This window comes from Lycorma delicatula, chromosome 5 (genome assembly GCF_047948215.1).
Source record: "Lycorma delicatula isolate Av1 chromosome 5, ASM4794821v1, whole genome shotgun sequence".
Classification (NCBI taxonomy): domain Eukaryota; kingdom Metazoa; phylum Arthropoda; class Insecta; order Hemiptera; family Fulgoridae; genus Lycorma; species Lycorma delicatula.
The window spans coordinates 46567749-46591098 of record NC_134459.1 but is presented as its reverse complement, the minus strand read 5'-3'; the positions used below and the strand labels follow the sequence as shown (position 1 = coordinate 46591098).

Below are 23350 nucleotides of genomic sequence, written 5' to 3'. Positions count from 1 at the left end.
GAATTTTTTACGTTTTCTAAACGTCATTTTTTTTATTTTTCAATATTTAATGCATAATTAAGCGAGATAAAGTAGAAAATATAACATGTTTTATTGAATCGTTCTTTTTTTTGCGAATAAGTGGCATTCCAGTAAAGAAAGCTTTAAAATTACGTACTAGTTATTTAACTACATTTCTTAAGCTACATGAGAATTTCATTATGTGGAATAAATCTTAAGTTTACCACGATAACCACTTAAATTTATTGCTTTTCTAGCCCATCAAATGTTTATTTACATAATTTACAAAATTAATATAAATTGAATATCTTAAAAAAGAAAACAATATATTTTTCCAGTTTGTATTGTAGCTATTTATAAAATTGAATCGTAAAATTTCCCGTAATCAGAATATTTACAACATATTTCATGTCTTATTTCTTCTCGGGTTTATTTTATTACATGTAGAATATGATAATTTCTTTTCCTTATATAGCAGTTTTCACGGGTAAAATAATTTAGTTATAATTAAATTATTTATTAGGGTTTAATATTTTTGTTCGTTTTGTTTCAGGAAACTTAACAATAATCAGTTAAGACATCTTCCTGATTTGTTGTTTGGAAACATGCCTCATCTCATCAGATTGTAAGTAATTTTATCTTACTATTAATATTTTAAGATATTTACTTTTTTTTAAATATTATTTCTGTACCATTTATCGTCTATTATTATTTTATATTTTAACTGATTAATAATCTTTTTTTTTCCGTTCATATTTTTAATTTGGATGTCAATTGAAGCCCGATAATATGATAGCACATGAAAATTATTAAATGATTTGTTGTAAGAATACTGTAACTTTTTCTTTTATAGTATATTACAGAGCTAATTAGCTCCGTAATATTATTAGAAATTTTTGTAATGAAGCTGAAGAGGATTAACTTCGTTAAAGAAGGTGTTGCTAATTAGTTCCCTAAGGTCTTATGGAATTGGTTAATATTCATTTCTTCCACCATCTCCCCTACGGATGTTACCTAATGGCATAGACGCAGATTCTATTTCTATGAACTAATGTAAGTTACAAACTGATTTATTATTAAAATTAGATTTAAAACAAATGTTACGTTAATGTATAAATAGGTTGGAGGATGGATACAGCTTAATATTCCCTGCTTCACTGTACATCGACCGCTCATGAATATATAATAACTATAATGAGCCTGAAAGTAAAATAAGATGAACCGTGTTATAATAAAACAACTTGTCGATAAACTGCTCTCATTGAGGGCTAGATTGGTTTACAACTACGAGCGTTCTGTTAGCAGCTTCACTTATACCTGTTTGGTTCGTACCTCATTAGGTTAATCCTGTAGAATTTAGCGCGTGTTGAATTCAATTTAGCAGAGGAATTGTTGATTTTCGATTTTATTAATGGTACTTAAATAAAGTAACGTCATTGAGCAATCTCATACACTGTGGTAGTACGATTTGCTAGAGAAAATATGATAGTTATTGGGAACTCAGTTTTCTTTCCGATCTTATAGTTCTAGAATCATACCTTTCTCTCCCCTTGATTGCAGAACAGCCAACCGTTAAATGTTTATTCAACTGGATCAACCCTCCTTACACGAAAAATTCATCAGCCGTTTGGCCAAACTTGTTCATTTTATTTCCGAAAACAATTTATCTATACCTATAAAGCAACTTATCCTGACTGACTGAGTAATTCATTAATGCCCAGCAAAGACTACTGAAGATAAGATGATGAAAATTTTTATACATATTCTTACGAAATGAAAACACTAAAAAGTATTTTTCGAAATTCCGATTTTAAGCGTTAAAATGGAGTAACGATGGAATTTGCTATTTCTTTAATCTCTCGGTTACAAATGAAGATAACAACTTGATCTTTTGTGTGTATAATCGACAAGTCAAAAAATATCTAAAAAACAATTTATAGATTTTTTTTAAATTCCTAATTTCAATAGTCAAAATGGATTTTGAATTTTTTTTTTGATACTCGCCTATTTTTTTTTTAATTTTTCGATAAAAATGAAGATATGAATTTATTTTTTGGTATGTGTAATTTTCTTTTAAATATCTAAAACACAATATCTAGATTTTTTGAAATTTGACCTTGAAGAGGATGAAAAACGTAAATGAATTTGAACAATGATTACAAATTTCCTCCATTTATGACTATTCTAGATGAGATATTCGCTACATTGGATTTGCAAATACTCTTTAGATAAATATCTAAGAACTATTTCCGTTTTTTTTTTTTTTAATGAAATATTTTTAAGGGGTGCAACGGTGTACGGCGCGGCGTCTCAATCAACACAGTAATTATTACTGTACGTGCGAAGCGACTGGCTGCAACTGCTTCCAGTTGCTTGACTAAAAATCATAAAATAAAATTTAAAAAAAAAAGAAGAGAAACGAAGTACAATCTGTTTTTCGTAAGAAACCGTTTTTTTTTTTTTTTTTAAGCATGAGACTACCACACCCCAAGCACCCAAGAAAAGCAATTCAAAAATTTTAAATGGAAAGGGTATGATTGTGATGCATCATTTTAAAAGTCATTTACAAAATTTTTGTAAGAATTTCAGGTTATAACAACCCTAATCACAACGACGGCTATTTAATATTTTTCACAGTTGTTTCAAATGTACCCAGAAATTCATCCCAAGTAGTGACCTCATATTGAACAACATGTACGTCATTTTGAGTTAGGAGCATTTACTAAATTAAATTTTTCTTTGTTTGATAGTTTAAAATTTATTGAGAGTTGCTATTCTTTGTTAACACCTGTGTATACCCAAAATATTTATATATATATATATATATATATATATATATATATATATATATATATATATGTATATATATTTCTATTGAGTGAATAGAAACTATTTCTTGTGCTGTTATAACTTAATTTGAAAATTATCAGAAAAAAATTAATGTTGTTTCGAAGTTTGTATGGTACTCAACTATACATTTACTAGCATACCCGTCGCGGTTTTACCCGCTCTATATGGTTACTTGTGTTTCCCGTCGCAATCAATTTTTTTTTTTTTAAATTTATATTTCTTAGTCAAGTAACCGGAAGCAGGTATAGCCAGTCGCGTCACACGTACAGTAACAGAAACTGTAGCTGAGTTGGTTGATCCGCCGCGCTGTACACCATCGCACCCCTTAAGAATCGAAATTCAAAAAATCCCGAAAATGGTTTACAAATATTTATCTTAAGAGTATCTGCAAGCCCAAATGTAATGAATATCTCGCTTAGTACAATTGGAAATGTGGAAAATTTGCTATAATTGTTCAAAATCTTTTACCTTTCTTCACCCTTTTCAAGGTCGAATTTAAAATAATCTATAAATTAGTGTTTAGTTAAATATTCACATAAAGATTATACAACCAAAAATCAATTTGATATCTTCATTTTTACCAATAAATAAAAAAAATAAAAAAACTAAAAAACCAGTAAATTTCATTTTTACTTCATTTTAACCCTTTAAACTCGGAATTTCAAAAAATCCTTTCTTAGTATGTACTTACACTGAAAGAAGAACGTGCACAAAAATTTCCATCAATTCTTCAGTAGTTTTTGCTGGGCGTTGATTATTAATTAGTTACGATGCATTGTTTTATATATATATATATATATATATATATATATATAAATTTTACTTATTTTTATCGAAACATCTTTTCATACTAAAAAATACTTTTAAAATTTTTTCAAATAATAATTTTTTACAAAAAAAAATTGCTAATCGTAAAGATAATTTTTTCATTTTAAAATTATTAAATTTCCTTTAACATTTACTAAATATCCTTCAAATTTTTTTATTTTTTTTAACATTTTTTTCACTATTATAGCAGTTTATAATTCATTAGGTAGCCATTTATATGATTAAAAAATCGTAAATTTTTGTAAATTAAAAAATAAGAAAATTATAAGATATTACATTCAGTAGCTAAAAATACAGCATCTTACTTACGAGAGTATTATGTGTTAATACCGTTTAATGAATATCAGTGCGTATGTTTTAATATAGTATAAAATATTATTTGAAATTCAATTCTCTCCTAATAACAAATGTAAACGTTATCATTGGTACAAATATTCTGATATAAGAAAAAAATAATTCGCCTTTTATGTAAACATCAAAGGGCGTATGTATTTGCAACATCAGAAATTTGTTGTTACAGTTATGGAATACGCACTCATCATTCGTTCGTGTGATAGCTACAGGAGGCACTGCATACAGTAGGTGCGAGGGATGTTTGTAAACGCTTGCAGATTGTGTATCTTTCTCTGTCTCCCGATCTCTGATGTAAACTCTCTCTCACTCCGCTTTTAATTAACAATAGAGGGAAGCGGTGCTGCTGGAGGGTAATGGGCGTTAGTGTTGGGCGCTGTGCGAACGAGGGGTAATGAAATAATTGCATAGTTCGGATCAAAGCATGTCGTCAGCTGGCGCCAACACACTACCACTGCTTGCTTCTGCTGCCGTTCGTAGCAATGTTTACACGTTCAAGAGGCCCCAGCATGGCAAACATTCAAAAGGAATATACCGTTTCACCCAACAACATCATCAGCGCTACCGGCATTATTTTCCTTGACATTCATCTTCAGTTATTTTATAATAAATTCATTATGTAAATCAAATAGATGATTAGTTAATCGTTCGATTATTCTTCAAGGTTCTTTCAGATTTTAAATTGTAAAATTTTTTATAAAATTTTTACGAATTTCACGTCCTTTTAGTATTTTAGTTAAAAGATTTCCAAATATGGATTGGAAATAAATCAGTAAGATTTATGAGCATATCTTCAATAATTTATTTTTTCAGTTTAGAATAGGTTTACCAAATTGATTTTTTATTCTTTTGAACACCTAAGTTATTGTTTCTCTTTTTTTAATTCATGAATTTTAAGTAAGAGTTTTTATAGAAGAATAATTATTTGTAGCTCGTATTTGGTTTTATCAGAATAACTAAGAATAAACATAACCTATAAATTAATTTTTTTCCTGAATAAAGAAATAGTAATAAGCAAACGTAAGTATGTATTAATGCGTAAGCTTATTTTATTTAAATCTCTGTTATTAAAAATATTATACTTAATATGTAAACGTGTAAAAAGATACATTTTTTAGATCCATATCCATTTAGACACCTCTACTTAATTTTTAGATCGTCTAAAGGCAGTTTATAATGCATTATCATCGGCAAACAGGCCGATATAACTTCATCCCTTACATCATACGTCTCAATCTTTCATATCTCTGTATCGTATATAGAGTAGCAGATTAAGCCTCTGCCGAGCCCTGGACAAAATTTAAGTTTTGGCCCCTGAATAAAAGTTGCGGACAACTTCAAACAAAAATTGAAGGGTAGTTGGGAAATTCTCTTTTCGATATCAGAAAAAACAAACCATCAAGTTCTCATATTTTATTTGATTTTAAAAACTGTTATTGTTTTTGAATTGCTTTTATTTGAAGGTTTACTTTTTTATCTCTTTAAAAAATATGCCATGTGAATCTCCAAGGGGGAACGATGTCCCCCATGGCCCCATTTGGATCCGTCAATGCCACTAATCCGATTTTATTATTTTTATTACAGTTATGACATTTATATTTATTATTTAAAAATAATAAAATATTATTATGTATTATTAAAGATAAAATAAAAAATATATTTTTTTTTTTAATTTATTTTTTCTATACTGAAGCCGGGCCCCTCCGAATTACTGATTCTAGATATTTGTCTTATTTATTTATTGGTTATTCCGGCCCTGTGTCTTTATAAAGCGTATAAGGTAAGGCGGAAGCAATTGGTGTTACTTGTGTTAATATGCTCAACTATTGAAGCAACGGGAAATTACTTTACTTATCACTTTTATACCGTAGTATACTGTGGCAGAAAGTTACTGTACTTTTTACTTTCCCATCTAGATTACGCTATAGCAGAACTATAACTCTGGAAGGGTAAGTATTGCAATCGGTTCAGTTTGGGCATATGCGATTTTCACCGGTTCTTGAGGTTTTAACATCTAAGGAATCAAAAAAACCGGATGGAAATTTTCCAGATGTTAATTTTCACACCCAAAATCAATTAAACCATTTACCCAATAGAAATATCTTTAGTAAATTCAATTATTCTAATCTACTCCGGAATAACAGCCACCTGGGCACACCACAGAATTTTATCAAATAAATTAATACTATTAATTTATTAATAGGAATACTAGTAATTCCAGACTAGGAATTTTCTTCACAGTTCTACAAAAATGAGAATTTTCTCAATCCCAATTCACTATCGCAGACTCAGTTTATGGATCATCATTATTTTTATCAACAGGATTCAATGGAATTCATGTGCGTATGTGTGTTCGATGTTGGCCTCTAAATCACTACCTTTAAATCGATAGTAATTATGATTATATTTTCATAATTATTCAACCAATTTTGACCAAACTTGGTCAGATCACTTCTATATATTAGCCATCGATGCCGTTAAATTTTCAACCTAAAAGGTCAAGGGGCTGAGGCTGTACATCAAGGTCACCCTCAGTATCTCGATATTTCGCCTAATTAAGATCATATTTTTCTTAGGCACATTTTTTAAGAATTAAAAAATACTAGTTTTCCAAATTCGCACTTCCACCCCCGCAAAATGGTCTAAACTTCTGCTATGTTGTAATATCTCATGTAAGCGGTAAAATTAAATAAATTAATAGTATATAAAGTGTAAAAAACGTATCTCGGTCTGGCAGGGTCTTGAACTCGATCGCCCAGTTTACTTGGTACCTGGTGCGTTAAGCCTCGCGGCTGCCACCGTGGCTACCAGTCTGCCGACCGTACAAGAAAAATTTGTTCTAAGTTGTATAATTACATTAGTTGAGTTAATGCTGACCGTCGCCGATAGTACCGCCACACTCGCGCGAATTAAATACGGTATACCCACGCGCTTTAGTTAGAATCATTGAATTAAACGAGGAAATATTATGTTTAAATAAAATTATAAATATTTTAAATTAAGTTGTGTGTGTAAGCCGTGCATCAGAAACAAGTAGGGATTCCCGTCACGCGGCTTTAGCTGCGTGATGGGAAACAACTGTGTTGTCAGCATTTTTTCATTGGCTTAAGTAACCGAGGTCTGATATCCGATCCCTTACAATCAATGTGGTTGTATCACATAATATAGGAGAAAAAATATACACATTTTTTCTTTTTTTCATTTTTTTTTTTTTCATATGTATTTCAAACAAAATTTTTGTTAGGAAGAGCATCTAGAATTTAATTTTACGCAGTGTCGAGTGCAAATTTAAACTGATAATTTAATTCGAAATATCCTAAAAACTGGTGTTATAAAATAATGTTATCAATAAATAGCGTATTTATCTCAGTATTATTATGGATTAGTCTATTCTTTCTGGGTATTTATCGATTTTCTTTCTAATACTTATATTCTGTATTACAATCGATTATTTTAATGTTTATGTTTCTACGTATAATAATTATAAAAAACATATAATTTTTGCGTAGATCATGATTAGAAAGTAACTCATTTTTTCATTATGTTATTAAGATTTTTGTTGTCTATTTAATGAACATCAAAGCGGCTGTTTGTAGTTACAGTGTCATAAACCCGGATATAATTCATAAATTACAAAACTGTCCAATATATTTTATTACAGTGCTTTTCACTGTTGAGTGAAATTAAGTCGAGTATGAACTGAAGTTGAGTTCATTAAGAGAACTAGGACTAAATTTCGTTGTTGCGAACAACATTTTTGGTGGTATGTTGTTTAACTTGCCTCGAATTACGAGACGTGTACAAAGAATTGACTCAGTAAAATTAGAACTAGGCGCGGGGTTTGTGCTTCTGCTAACTTCGGTTAGCTAATTCAGAAGGCAACGATGAAGGACATTCAAGATGTCCGGACGAGGCCTACAGCGAAAGCAAAAGCTGAATTAGAAAATCACCGACATAAATGTCTAACGAGGGATTTACATCGGTGGCATCCCAGCGTGGCCTGGCTTATTACTATGAGATGTGAAAAGTTAGAGGACGAAAGATGACTCCCGTTAAGCCCATCAGGGTTATGAACGGGGAGTGAATTGTGGCGACCGGAAGCGTCACAAGGCAAGTGTCTTCTCCTACGGGGTTGGAATGTTGGGTGAAATTCCTTATTATGAGCCTCCCTTTCGTTTTTTATTTTATATTACTGAAAAATGAATTTATATGACTTCTTAAAACGTTGAGAATTTAAAGTGGAGGTAAATATATTGTTAATTTTTTACCCCATTGTTAAAAGAAAAAAAATTATGTACTATAAAATCTGGAGAGAAATTAAGCAATTTTGCACATAAGACTGAACCATTTTGCTTAGAAATATTACACAGAAAAAAGTTTGAAAGGGTGGAATGTTTAAAATTAGTTTAAAATTCTTATTATTTGAAGTCAAAAAATCCCTTAGGCGTGTACTTGACACCATTCTTTTCTACTTCCAGCTAAATTTTTCAATTCTTGGAAGCTCATATTACTTTTTAGATCATCTATGATTTTTAATCTATTCCAGTTTCTTTTTTTTACAACTTCTAATCTTTCTAGTACTGTTTCAATCAATACTTCTCTTTTTATAATCTGTACCAACCAATTAACTTTCTACTCAGAATTTTTCTGATTAAGTAACATTACTCTCGTAAGTATTTGTTAGTTGTTAAGATTGTTCATTTAATCTTCTCCGATCTCCCCCTTTTTAAATTCCCTTCAACTTTATTTTTGTATTAATCTTTCATTCCGTTATAGAAGCTTACTCATTCATATTAAGCACTATATTTTATATACATATACAATATTTTAGTCTTTTTATCTTTATTACTTTTATTCTAAATATAGTTTACATACTGTTAACTAATTTAAATGATATCCTTGATCGTTTCTCTAATTTATTATTTTATATTCGAAGGAAATTAAACTTCTTTTTTAAGTTAAAACTCAGCGATCGGATATAATCATAGTGTCTTGATAGCATTTTGTTGTGTAGAACTGTGCTTCTTTATATATATGCGGCGGCAAGCTATTCATTTTTATTCATTTAGGTCTGTTTGCCCCGCGATCCTATGGAGCTGAAGTTAAGCCAATAAAACCGAAGCGCAGCACTCAGTCCTCGTTAAGTCGCCTTCCTAGTACCTGATATTGCTTGTGGTTCCCCTCTGCACACCCTTTAACCCTGTAACTCATTCATTCACTTTCCTCTCTATTTTCACTTCACTCCTCTCTTATTTCTCTTCCCTTTTTTTATCTTCTCTTTCTCTCGGGTCTTATTTCTCTATTTTTTTTTTGTCTTCACATAATGTGTGTATTTGTGTTCATATATATTTCTGTTTAGACTCTAGTGTTTTTTTTCTATTGGTTTGTGTACGTTATGGTCACGTATAACAAACGAAACAAACACTTTTATTAATACTTTGATTTATCGTTAGCGACCAGATGTATGTTTGCAATAACTGTTTGAATTTAAGACCTGTGCAAAGTATTACAAAAATAACTTTTATATTCTTGCGGTTGGTTTTCAATAATGCACTATTAATCTAAAATTTGCTATTATTATTACTTTTTTTTTTTTTTTTAATAAAAAAATTACTAAAATTTAAAAGAAAATTTTCAAAAAAATTCTATAATACTTGACCTAGTTAATTTTTTTTTTTTTAATATTATTAATGTTGTGTCTTTGTAAATGAGTTTAAACTTAAATAATGTGCTTCATATTAAATGAAAAAATCAAGAGTGCGTATTACTTTCTTTCCTACCCTCTTCGTCTGTTAACATTGAAGGTATATTACATAAAGAAATTTTTTTAACTATATAACAACCTTTAATTAATCTTTAACTTAACTCGAATTTCTCTTTTGTAAAACGTATAAAAACAATTTCTATTAGCTTAATATCTAAAGATATATCGTGGGTTTTCAAATTTGGACATTTCAGATGTCCGGCTTTTCAGTTGTCGGATATTTTCCAAGTATCTCAGTTAAATATAATTATTTTAAAAATTAAGTAAAACTGGTATATTTTGTTTTTGGTTTGTTGATGATCAGCGAAACAATTTTTTTTTGTATTTATGTGTTTATGGGGGCAGCAATCGATTTACGCTGTTTTCTGTTGCTATTTTGTACGTATTTATTCTAAATATCACTTTTTTTATTAATAAGTTGTGTATAATTGTTTATTCAATGTTGATTAGATGAGTTTAGCGAGTGAAGCGAACGGTAGATTATGATAATAATATAGCCGGTCTCCGTGGTGCGAGTGATAGTCTCGGCCTTTCATCTGGAGGTCCCGGGTTTAAATCCCGGTCAGGCATTGCATTTTCACACACTACAAAATTGTAATTTCATCCTCTGAAGCAATACCTAACGGTGGTCTCGGAGACTAAAAAAAAAACATCGAAACACAATCTAACCAAACATAACCTAACGCGTTCGTTAGGTTAATAATAGCTTTGATACCTAAGTTCGTATAATTAACGTTAAATATACAACGTATTAATTACAAAAGTAATATTTAAATACAATAATTAACGGTTCTTAAAATCAGTTCATGTCAAGTGGTCCCCTGACAACATATAAGTACCTTTTATTGATGAATTCATACACCACAGAAGCTTTTACATGGAAATGAGAAAATGGAAAGTTGTAGCGTATGAATAATGATATGCCTGACCGGGATTCGAACCCAGGACTTCCCGATAAAAAGGCGGCGACGCTACCACTCCACTACGGAGTTTGACAAGAGTATAATTTACAAATCGGCAAGAGTACTTTAAATTATCGCTACTTTAAATACTGCGGAAACAAAAGTTACGATACTCACGTAATAAATAGCTGGATCTACAAACTGCTGCTTTTAGAATACTAGGCGCAAGTTACTATTTTCTTTTGCAAAAGAACCTTACTTTATTCGATCGTATAGGAATACGTTTAATCACATTTTACTTATTGGTGCTTAATCGGCTGAGTAATAATGGTTATTTTTGTTTACAATACGCCATTCGTTAACTCAATCTTTTAATTTAATTTGTTTTTTATTATAATTTTCTAAAGTTTCAGGTGTTTATTCATTACTAAATACAATAACTATTACTTAAAAACTAGTTCGTACTTGAATTGAGCCAGATCAATAAGAAAAGATTTTTTAAATAATGAATAGGGTTTATTTTTAGATTTTTATACAAGAATGGAAAGTTAAAATAAAAGATTATAAAACTTTCCTTTACTTTTTTTTTTATAATCAGTTCTCTGAAGGCTCATTTTCAATAATAAGATTAAATTGCATATATTTGATGCATGAAATTACAAGCTACAGAAAATTAGATTAACCTCTATTTTTTACTTCCTTGTACGACGTAAAAGAAGTATTTTAATCGTGAAAAGTTTCGATTTTTAGATTTCAACGGAAATATCCATTTTGACCATCCCTGAATCCCTTTTGACTAGTAAAGGCGTGACGTCTATACGTATGTATCTCGTATAACTCAAAAACGATTAGCCGTAGGATGTTGAAATTTTTGATTTAGGATTGTTGTAACATCTAGTTGTGCACCTCCCATTTTGATTGAATCGACTGGACCAAACGTGTTTAAAATCCAAAAAATGTGGATTTTGGACTTTTTCTTAATTGCAGTAATAAGTTCTCAATTGAGAGATTTTCAACGATTTATTATAAGTGTTATTTATTTTCATCGGTTCCAGAGTTATAGGCAAATAAAAGTTTATTCAATGAAATATTTGGATCTTACAAGGGGAAAGCACATCGGTTCGAATCCGACTTCATATACATTTTGTTAAAACTTTTTTTAATTTTTATTTATATATATTGATTTATTAATAATTATTAACCTTTGATTGTAACTTTTTTTTACAGTAAATAATAATTCAATAATAACAATAAAAAAAGAACATGAAAAAATCGGAAGTTAGTGAAACAAAATTTAATGTACTTTTCATTTTAATTCAAAAATATTTACAGAGGTTAATAATTATTAATAGATCAATACATTTAAATTTAAAAAAAGTTAAAAAAATATATAATAATATGAAGTCGAATTCGAACTGATGTGTGCATGGTTACCTATCCAACACGTTCTCACTTATACCACATAACTCCTTGAGCGATGTGAAACAAAATTATTTTATAGACTAATATAAAATTGCGATACAGACACAACAAAAAAATGTGGTGTCCACCACAATGCAATTGTGTAACTGACCACTTTATTAAAGAACTGGAAAATTGTATTTCAAATTCAAATGAAATACGTTTAAATAAAGTACAGCAAAAAATGTGTATATTTAATTAAATAGGCGTACAAGGAAGTCATATGGTGTCCACATCAGATTTTTTACCGTTATAATGAAGCTAATTATTTAGCTTTAATTCATCAGTAAGATATAGTGCAATTAATTTAGTTACAAATTAACTAGGGTAAAATATTTACGAAAAGTAAAACATTTTTTCTTCATTTTGTATTAAAATAAAAAATATTTATCAGGTAATAAAATTTAATATTTATAAGCTACACGTTTTACATAACCTTTATTTAAGAGTAACAATAAAATACTTTCTTACATTATGGGGTTCGGCATTATAATTGTACCTTTATTTTATTATTTAGTTCCTGTGATTAACATAACTTTTTTTGTCACAACTTAAAAAAGTTGCGTAATAATACCAATTAACATAAATATCTCACACGATCTCAGGCCTTTTTTGTAATTCTGTGTCCGGTTTTTTAAATTTTTATTATAAATTACGGGGATTTTTTTCACGAATAACCCTTCCGGCACACGCAATATAATGTGTTATTAATTAATAGATTTAGTACGTAATTTTTATGTTGTTTTTTTTTTCATTTTAGTAATTTATTATATAATTAAGTGCATGTCACAATTATTAGGTCAAGCCTCCAAATTTTTGCTATTGTTATTATTATAAATATTATTACTATGATCAGGGTTAACGTTGCTTAGTTTTTAAAACAGTGTATTTTAATCAAACTTTTATGTATTCGAATCCCGTTTTTAATGTTTATTAGAATTTAAAGACTTAAAATCGGATTTAACTTTATACACACTTAGAACTCGTAGAATTTTAAAACAGATTTAAATGGAATGAAAGATCTTGCTAATAAACACTGAATGAATAATCGTATTTATAGAACATCAGTTTTTTGCAGTATTTGCTTTTATCCAAAAATACGTTTTGTACAACATTCAGATTTTTAAAACTCTAATAGTTCACTAACAGTTTTGATAGCATAAATAAGCTATCTTTGATGGTTCTTGAAATGTTTAAAACATTTACTAGTTTATTTAATCTTTTTTTTTATATTTTATTTGTAAATTGTTTGCTTAGCTTTTATTTTTCATTAAGTGAAAAGCTTCTGGCAAACCTTTTCAAAACCAGACCATTGACCTTGATTTATTTTAGCACCGAGCATTGAACTATATTACAATTGGAGATCGATTTATTTTGTTCTTTTATTAAGACTTCAAGCAGGTGATGTTTTTCTACTTTTTTCATATTAAACTATTTTAAAAGTCATTTCACACACATCGTTTTAAGTTGTTAAAAAAATAATCATTAGTTTTTAATTTTAACTTTTTCTTATCATTTTGCTTTTGGTTTTTGACTTAAAATGAAGTATTTCGTTTAAATTGTATTTTCTAATATTTTCTGGTGCTTGAACGTTGTTAGCATCCAATTAATAATCAAACACTTTTTGACAAATTTTTCCCTGTTGATGATGAAACGAATCTGTCAACATTTATCTCCTATCAGACAAGCAATTACAAACTTTGTTGATTCATTTTATCAGTATGTATTTTAAAAATCCTTCATGTCACATAGTTCAGTGTATTTTATTTTTCAGTAATACACTGTTTTTATTTTTATTTCAATATATATTTTTTTTAATCAAAGTATTTATTAATATAGTAGAACATAATGAAACGTACAAGAATATTTAGGTTAATAACGGTAAAATAAAAAAAAATAGTAGAGATAATATTTATTTTCGATCTGATGCTAAAATACCTTCCTTAACTTCCCCCTCCAAGTAAAATTTAAAAAAACTGGAAAAGGGTGCTTTATTTTTCCGGAGGCACTACACAAATCCATGGAAAAGGATGTAATACTAAACACATGCAGAACGATTCACGAATTCATAAATCTTGCTCAGTGCGAAATAAATACCTGGTAAATAAGTTTTACCCAGTATGTATAATAACCTGCTGATATCACGTAATAATAATAATAAAAAAACGTATGATTGTTAGTACAGTCATTGTATTAGGTAGAAAAATTTTCGATAATCAAATATTAGGCGCCTCCCTATATTCAGATCCGTTCTTATCTATCTTACAATTTAAATATGGAGGTAAAGCAACTATTTCTATCGTATACTTACGGGAATAACGTTATTTTTTATTACTTTTTTAATATTTTCTCCAATGATTTAATTTCCAAGTTATCATCTTTTTCACCACTTCCGGTTTTTTTTTAAGAATTAGAAAGAGGAAAAGATGCTGATATTAAGGGAAAGCTCTAACCGTACCCTATCGTATTTAGCTTGCTGGCAATAAAGGTAGTCATCTCTCTTCCTTTGAATATATTTCTTTTTCTTGCTTCTAAATGTTTAAGACCGGTTGTACATTACTCTCTCGGACTATAAACAGTTACACAAGACAAATTCTTCTCCCTAAAGGAAAAAAACAGGAAGGATGTATGTGTAACCCAAAAGAAAGACGTAATCGTAAGGGGATAGCTCCAACGTTATCTTAAACCCTCCCTTATTGTATCTAGCCTGCTTCACAACTGTAGCTGTCTTTTCGCCCAAATGCAAGAACACGAATGTATCCAGTAGTCTTCCTGAAGTTCATTTAACTGAACCTCTACAAATTTCGTTATTTTATGTTAAAACGTTTTGTGCAAAATATATGGCAACACCCCGAGTATCATTACCTTTTTTTTTATTTTAAACTTTAAGGATTTCAGAACTTTGAATAATAAGAAAAATTTCTGAAGAGGATCATATTTTGGCTAACAACAACAGTTTTTTTTCGTTATATATTAAAGTTACAAGGATAATAAAACTATTACTACTAATGGTACAACGATTATTTAATATTTGCTACATATTCTATGCCTATTTTTATACAGGCATGTAATATATATCTATTCTGCTTCCGTATATATAGAAGGTGTTGAAGTATGGGAGCTTAAATAATTTTTCAGCAGTTAAACTTTCAGTATTAGCTTTTACCATGAAACAATTAATTTTTTTGTATATTATCAACACAACCCGCTTCCATAGAAGGTAACTTTGTTTCTTCTTTACCCTGGGGGCCACCGTTAGGTATTGCTTCAGAGGATGACATGAATGATTTGTAGCGTGTGTGAAAATGCCATGCCTGACTGGGATCTCCGAATGAAAGGCCGAGAAGCTACCACCCGCGCCACGGAGGCCGGCTCATGGAAGGTAACTAAAAAAGTTTAAACGATAAGAATACAGTTGTGACATTTTACTTTAAAGGGCATAGAAAAAAAATCTTGCGCAGTTCTTCACAAGAAGTCTACTTTTCGTTAATTTTATTTGGTTTTAACGCCTTTAATTTTTTTTTCAAATTTGTTTAATATTGCTAACAATAGATACCGTAGAGAAAACTAAATAAACATTAACGTTCCAACTTACAGCATGATAAAGAACTACGTTTTTACCTTACCCCGCTCAGACTTTTCGACATAAAAATTAAGCGTAACTGAAGAACGATTTAACCAATCTTTATAAAATTTTCACACGCACAATTTCAGATACACTACTGCAGCACATCTAAATTTCAATGAAATTGATCTTCTAGTTTTGGAGATGTTTGAGCCACAGAATTTTTCCATAAGCCATTATATATATATATATATATATGTATATATATATATATATATATATATAGAATAAGGAAACCCCAATTTTAAGTGAATGATATATTCGTACTCTTCATACCTTAAAATTTAAGAAAATTAATTTTATTTTTCACTCCCACCATGCAACCGAAAGTAATACCGTAAATTTTCTGCAAAAAGATAAAAAGCTTGGCATAAAAAATTTCAGGACGTCAATCACAACCAGTGTGACGGCTATTTAATATTTTCATAGCTAAAGTGGGCTTAAATACACCCCACCTAGCTGACTTATACCGAAAAATAGATCTTTTTGTTGTACGATCATTGGTTTCGCCTAACGGGCTGGTCTAGTGGTTAATTCGTTATCGCAGTCAGGTGATTTCGAAGTCGAGAGTTCCAAGGTTCAAATTCTAGTAAAGGCAGTTTTATTTATACGGATCTTGGATAATTACCGCTGTTCTTTGGTGGTTGGGTCTCAATTAACCTCACATTTCAGGAATGATCGACCTGGAACTGTACAGGACTATACTTCATTTACATTCACACATATCATCCTTATTCATCCTCTGAAATAATACCTTACGGTGGTTCCGAAGGCTAAACTGAAAGAGAGAATGATTGAGTTAAGGATTTAAGAAGTAAAGTAGACTATTTTAGAATCTACTTTTGAACAGTATTAAATGATTACCATTTTGGTTAGGGTTTCCATAGAGTTTGTGCAAGATAATTTTTGTTTTTCAATGCCCTTTAAAATTATTTGTCTTATTTGTCCATTTAAACTCAATTATAAACTTAAATTTTAAATTTCAATTAATTGTCTATTTAAACTTTTTGAGTTCCTCCCTCTCTCCACCCACATGAGAGGCTTAAGAATGTGGTCGTCTCATACCGATAAATTGATCATTTTGAGGTAGGAGTATTTGCTAACTTTCATTTTTCGATATTTAATAAAAGAAAAGTTATTTAAATTTAAGGGTTACCATACATACTTTTGTTTACGTATATAATAAAATGTGCAGTATTGAAAGAAATTCCGTACCGTTTATGGATAGTTAATTTTAAATTATTTATGTGGTATTGTATTACGTTACAACGAAATTCGTTGATATTTTATTCTATAAATTTTAATTTTGGTTTCTTGAATATGTTTTATGAGTAAATCTCTTCATTACAGAATTCTAGAGGAATTATTACTCTATTAATAATACACTATTATATTTTATATACCATTCCTCCATAAAGGCGAATAATTTATTCTTAGAATAAAGTTCTATACCGGTTTTAAAAGCGTATATAATGATGCTCTTGAATGTGTATGTATGTATATATATATATATATATATATATATATATATATATATATATATACTCGTCTTCAGGTGAAATATTCAATGTAAATTGATTTGAGACAATAAATGTATGCATAAATCATCTTTTGTATACAAAAAAAAGAAAAAACCTCGTGAACAGTCGATGATCGACAGCAGATGTAACTGATGAGATTCAATTGGAGACCTCCCACTTATTTGTTCGGAAACCAGACTTTTGCTTGGCGTCGATCGTTTGATTGACAACATCCGTGGCACATAATCAAATGTTGTTATACCAAAAAGCAGACATTAACCTTCTGGATTTGCTAAATTTCTCAATCACCACTCCATTAACGATAACAACTTTAATTCAACAATCATTTTCTCACTTTATTATAGTATTTCTAACAAAATATAAATTGACACGTTGGCACGTTGCGTGATATTTAAAAAAAAATAAATTGTTATTGTTATCCCGTTAGTGTATAAAATAAAAAATTAATTTTTTTTTTTACTTAATTGAAATAACATGCACAAAAGTCTTTAGAATACCCGTTTATTCAGTAGATTCTTAAACATGCATAATTTAGGATAAAGCAAAAACAAGGGAAAAAAACGTTCAATTAGTTTAAATGTCTTATGACCAAAAAATTTATTTTTTTCTTCATTTTCAATTTTAAACTTCAGTGACAATATAATTTGCGTTTACGTATTTTTTGTTTAAAAAAGCAATACTTCAATAGATTAAAATAAAAAAATAAAAAAACAGTTGATAATTTTTTGCAATTAAAACTAATTATTCTCAGTAATAATTATTATCAGCTATTTGGAGGAAATAAAATATTTGCTATTTATAAAATCAATTTTTAGTAATTTTTTTTAAATTATTTAAATTGAATCAACTTTTATATGTTCTGATATTTAGGTTTAGCATTAAACCAATATATACTACCCGATATATGATTACATAAAACATTATCATATATACAGAGTGTTCGGATAGTTGCCCTGCACTGGTGTTATGGAAATGTAATAACGAAACTTTCTTAATTATTACTTTGTATTTTTATTTCATTATTTTATAAAAACGGATATTACTGTGAGTGGAAAAATTTTAAAAAAGGTGTTGAAAATGACCTTCTCCAACATTTGTTTTCAAACACTTTAACCAGCTGATGTACTGGAATGTCTCGTACGTATGACGTTATTGTGGTTTTTAGTTCTAGAATCGTGCGTGGTCTGTTGTGATATACTGCTGTCCATCATAAAAAGTAATGATCGTTCACCGAATACTTTTCGTAAAAACGTTATTGAGTTTTTAGCTATATGCGCTGTGGCGCCAACTTGTTGGAACCAACCGTGATTGATTTCCACTTCTGTTAACTGACTAATGAAGTTTTTTAAAACAAACACTAACGATCACTATTAGCCGTATTTACAAGAAAGACACAATGCGCGTTCTATTCACACCGACCCAGATTCCGATTATCCACTTCGTGTTAAAATTGTTCGCATAATTCATGGGGGGTTAGTTGTTAACAACAATCGTGTATTTCTTGAACTAATATCCTCGCAGATGAACAACACTTCATCTGTAAAAAATATAATGCAGAGAATAGCTACGGAATTTCGGTCAATATAACGTTTAAATTATTGGCAGTAATTTAATCTTTTGGAATAATCTGTAGGTTTCACTTCTTGAATACATATTACTTTGTAGGGAAAAAGTTTCAGTTCTTTTATTATAAGTTTATGTGCGGTAGCAAGATTTTTATGGACTTTCGGCCATAGAATCCAAAATATCAACCAGCTTCTTTTCGTTTAATTTAGGTGGTCTTCCCCTTGGATCAGAGTCCAACAGAGCCTGTTGCCCGAAATTTTTCGATGACTTCAAACTGAATTGTGATAAGGAAGAGAAGTATTTGGAAACTTTTCAGAAAACTTGTACTTCACTAAATCAGTAAGTATGTTTTACCTTCATGAAAGACCTGTTCAACGAGAAAAATGCGTTCCTCTACCGAAAGAACCATTATGTTTTTCACAACTATTGATTCCGATAAACGAATTAACAGGAAACAAAACGAACCACGTTCAATCTTATACTCATTAACTGAGGTCTCGGTTTTATAATGAGTAACACCCATCAAACCCATAGGGCAACAACTTATCGCCGAAAGAACAGAATGCACCACATAATTATAAAGCACACTGCCCAGCAACTTTCCGAACGATCTATATAAACAAGAAGTAAACATTTATACGTATTTATTTATATTTAAAGAGAATCTGTAAATGAGTTTTCAACGAACCATGCCTAAATAATAACTCGCTATGACATATGAATGATACATTTTTAATAATTTTACCAACTTATAGTTTTTATAACTTTTTTTACTTCCTTGTACGAAGTAAAGTAAATATTGTAATCGCGAAAAATTTCGGTTTTCATACTTCAACGGAAATATCAATTTTGACCATCCCTGAATTGATTTTGACTAGTTTGCCATGACATCTGTATGTACTTCTGTATCTCTCATAACTTAAAAACGATTAGCCGTAGAATATTAAATTTTGGATTTAGGACTGTTGTTACATCTAGTTGTTACAACTTCCTTTTGATTGCAATCGACTGGACCAAAAATGACGAAAAAGCCCAAAATACAAAAAATTTGGATTTGTTTATTTTTTCTTAACTGCAGTAATAAGCCCTCATTTAAAGCTTTTCAACGATATATCTTAAGCGATACTTATTTTCATTGGTTCCAGAGTAATAGCAAAATCAAATTTTAATTTATGAAATATTTGAATATTACAAGGAGAAGGCATTGGTTCGAATCCGACTTCATTTTCTTTTTTTAACTTTTGTTTTTTAATTTACATATATTGATTTATTAATTATATTATTAACCTCTGATTGTAGAAAAATTTTTGAAGTAATAATACTTTAATAATAAAAAAATAAAAAAAGTGAAATAAAATTAAAAGTTATTAGTTAAATAAAATTTTATGTATTTTTGAAAATGTGTATATGTAATTTAATAGGCGTACGAGGAAGTGATCTGGTGTCCATATCAGACTTTTTAAATAGTTATGTTAAGTAAAATTATATTAATATAAATAGTTATATAAATAAATAAATATTATATAAATAGTTATAGAGTAATAGATAACCTGGGCAAAATACAGTTAACCCCTTATTAAGGCTTTTTTTGCGTTTTGTTACCCATTTCCTTGTTTAATTTGACTAATTAGTTAAAAAAAAAAACTGTCGTTAATAAATGCATAAAAAATCTGATGTGAACAACACATGACTTCCTTTTACGCCTATTAAATTACATTTACGTGTTCATTTAAGACGAAAAGTACATAAAATTTAATTTCATTAAAAATGCCTGATTTTTTCTCGTATTTTTTTTTTATTATTATTGAATTATTATTCATGTAATTATTTTTTTTTTTAAATGAGAGGTTAATAATTAACAAATCAATATATTTAAATTAGAAAAGAAATTTAAAAAAAGGAGATAAAGTTTGATTCGAACCAATATGCCTTCCCGTAAGATCCAAATACTTCATTACTTAACATTTTATTTGGCTATAACTCAGGATCCAATTAAAAGAAGTACCACTTTTGATTTATCGTTGAAAATCTCTCAATGAGGGCTTATTACTGTAATTAAGAAGAAGTGCAAAACCCAATTTTTTGGGGGGGTTTGGGCTTTTTTGGTCTAGTCGATTGCAATCAAAATAGGAGGTGCAAAACTAGATGTTACAACAGTCCTAAATCCAAAATTTCAACATTCTACAGCTAATACTTTTTGAGTTATGCGAGATACATACGTACGTATGTATCACGCCGAAACTAGTAAAAATGGATTCAGCGATGGTCAACGTGGTTATTTCCGTTGAAAACTGGAAACCGACATTTTTTCCGATCCCAATACTGCTTTTACTTCGTACAAGGAAGTAAAAATACAAAAATAAATTAAATTTGTTTTTTTTACGTTTTAATGTAAGAAAAATAATTGCACATAAGAATATAGTAAGTTCATATCATAGAAATTATTTGATTATTCGTAGGCTAAATTACTAGTTAATCATTAATTTGTAATTAAAGACTAAGATTAAAAAAAATCTTAAAATTTAAATTAAATTTTTTTTTAAATTAATAGTTTTGTCTTAACTAATGATATTTTCTCTTTTATTTAAGGAGAATGTCTAAGTTCAAATTTCTTTTGTTGATGTGAAATTTTATTTTTAATAAAAAACAGATTGATCTTTCAAAAGAATATAATCTATGCTTTGTTTTTCTCTACTAAGCTTTATTGAGTATCGTAATAATGCTTTTGTTTGTAAACTTGTAATTTAAATATTCACCTTTTCCAAAAATCAGTCTAAATAAATAATAAATCCTCTATTTGATACGATAAAGCTTTTCTAACCGCACATTAAATGCGAATTTAAAACGATAAATTTTAAGGGACTTCCAAATTTACATAGCGTTTTCTTTCTTTTTTTCTCTAAGTGGATGTTTTGTTGGCTGGCTATAACACCCTTTACGAAAATAACTTTGAATTTACAACTGTATAAAAAGACACGATAAAACACTTTGATGCATTTTAACTAATCTGTCGCTAAAAGGGCTAATAGTAATAGTAATTTAATAATAATACTAAACGTTTCAGTATTTTAGGTAGAAAATGTATGCTATCGTGTTTTTCCAATATCACATTATTTTTACGTAATTGATAGTTTGTAATTTTTTTTTAATTACGTAATTGTATAATTTCTTTGCCGATCTTAATCGCTCCGTCTTTCATCCCGATTCTTCTAAGTTCAAACCCCGCGCAGACGTATGGCATTTTTAAAACTAAACTTAGTGTATCCTATTTTTTCTCATAGATATTAGAAAGTGCATCCGGCCGTAAAACTCTCGCATAAACATTAGATATATTATTCACGAATATCTAATTTATGAGAACTGAAAAAGAAAAGGATTAGTGATCGGGTAAAAGGTCTTAAAGGTCTTAAAGAGACGACGCAACTGTACAGCATCGTGAAATAATGATATTTTTAACATCACCTTAACACTTTTTCAGACAGTGCAAATCAACTCGCTCTTAATTTATTGCGAGATTTTGTGAATGAAGAATTTACGCCATCAAGAATTAATAATTCACCCATTGCGAATCAACTCGCTCTCAATTGTTTGGAAAATTGGGTATTTGTCTTTATTTGGAACGGGAGTAGCACGTTACTGATCGTCGATTTCACGAAATAACAGCTCAAAAAAGTACAGCAATAAATTGCTTTTTTCAAAGAGCTATATTTGAAAAGACTTCGGGTTCCTTGAGAAAAGTCCCCGCATATCTCCGAAATTTCAGGTGTTTAGAAGAGTAAAGGTGAAAAAATTAAGTTTATGTAATAACTCTCTCTCTCTCTCACTCACTCTCACTCTCTCTCTCTCTCTCTCTCTCTCTCTCTCTCTCTCTCTCTCTCTCTCTCTCTCTCTCTCTCTCTCTCTCTCTCTCTCTCTCTCTCTCTCTCTCTCTCTCTCTCTCTCTCATTCTCTCTCTCTCTCTCTCTCTCTCTCTCTGTGTGTGTGTGTGTGTGTGCGAGCGATATGAAGAATTATTGTTATGTGGTTATACATTATTAAGAAATCGTTAAAATATCGAAATTTTGTTTAGTACTTGTTATCTTGACAAGAATTAAGTTTATGTTATACGTAAAATGCGATAAAATATGCACTTTATTTACTCATTTTTAAAATTGTCATCTGTCGTTTCCGATCAGATATAATTTGGTGATAAATGTAGCTATATAATTTTTTTTTTCAAATATATTATATATATTTGTTTTTCTTTACAACGTATTGGATTAATTTACGTAAGCTCAGATATTTAATAATTTTTGTTCGATTATTATCAGAGAACAATCATTTAAAAAGATGCTTGTTAATCGGTCATAAATAATAAAACACTAATAAATAATTTCAAATAAAATCTTAGGAAGGAAATTTTATATCGGATTTATCTTTAAAGATCAGTTAAGCATTTTGTCACTTTTTCTACTGTCTAATA

At 29.4% G+C, this 23350-nt stretch overlaps 1 protein-coding gene across 2 annotated transcripts in view; it reads left to right on the top strand.

The window, feature by feature from the left end:
• sli (slit guidance ligand) overlaps window positions 1-23350 on the top strand; it is a 725932-nt gene that overhangs the window by 250367 nt on the left and 452215 nt on the right. For both annotated transcript variants that reach the window (XM_075365250.1, XM_075365249.1), the window contains exon 3: window positions 554-625. In XM_075365250.1, coding sequence (XP_075221365.1) covers window positions 554-625 — 72 coding nt within the window. The remainder of the gene's footprint in view (window positions 1-553; window positions 626-23350) is intronic.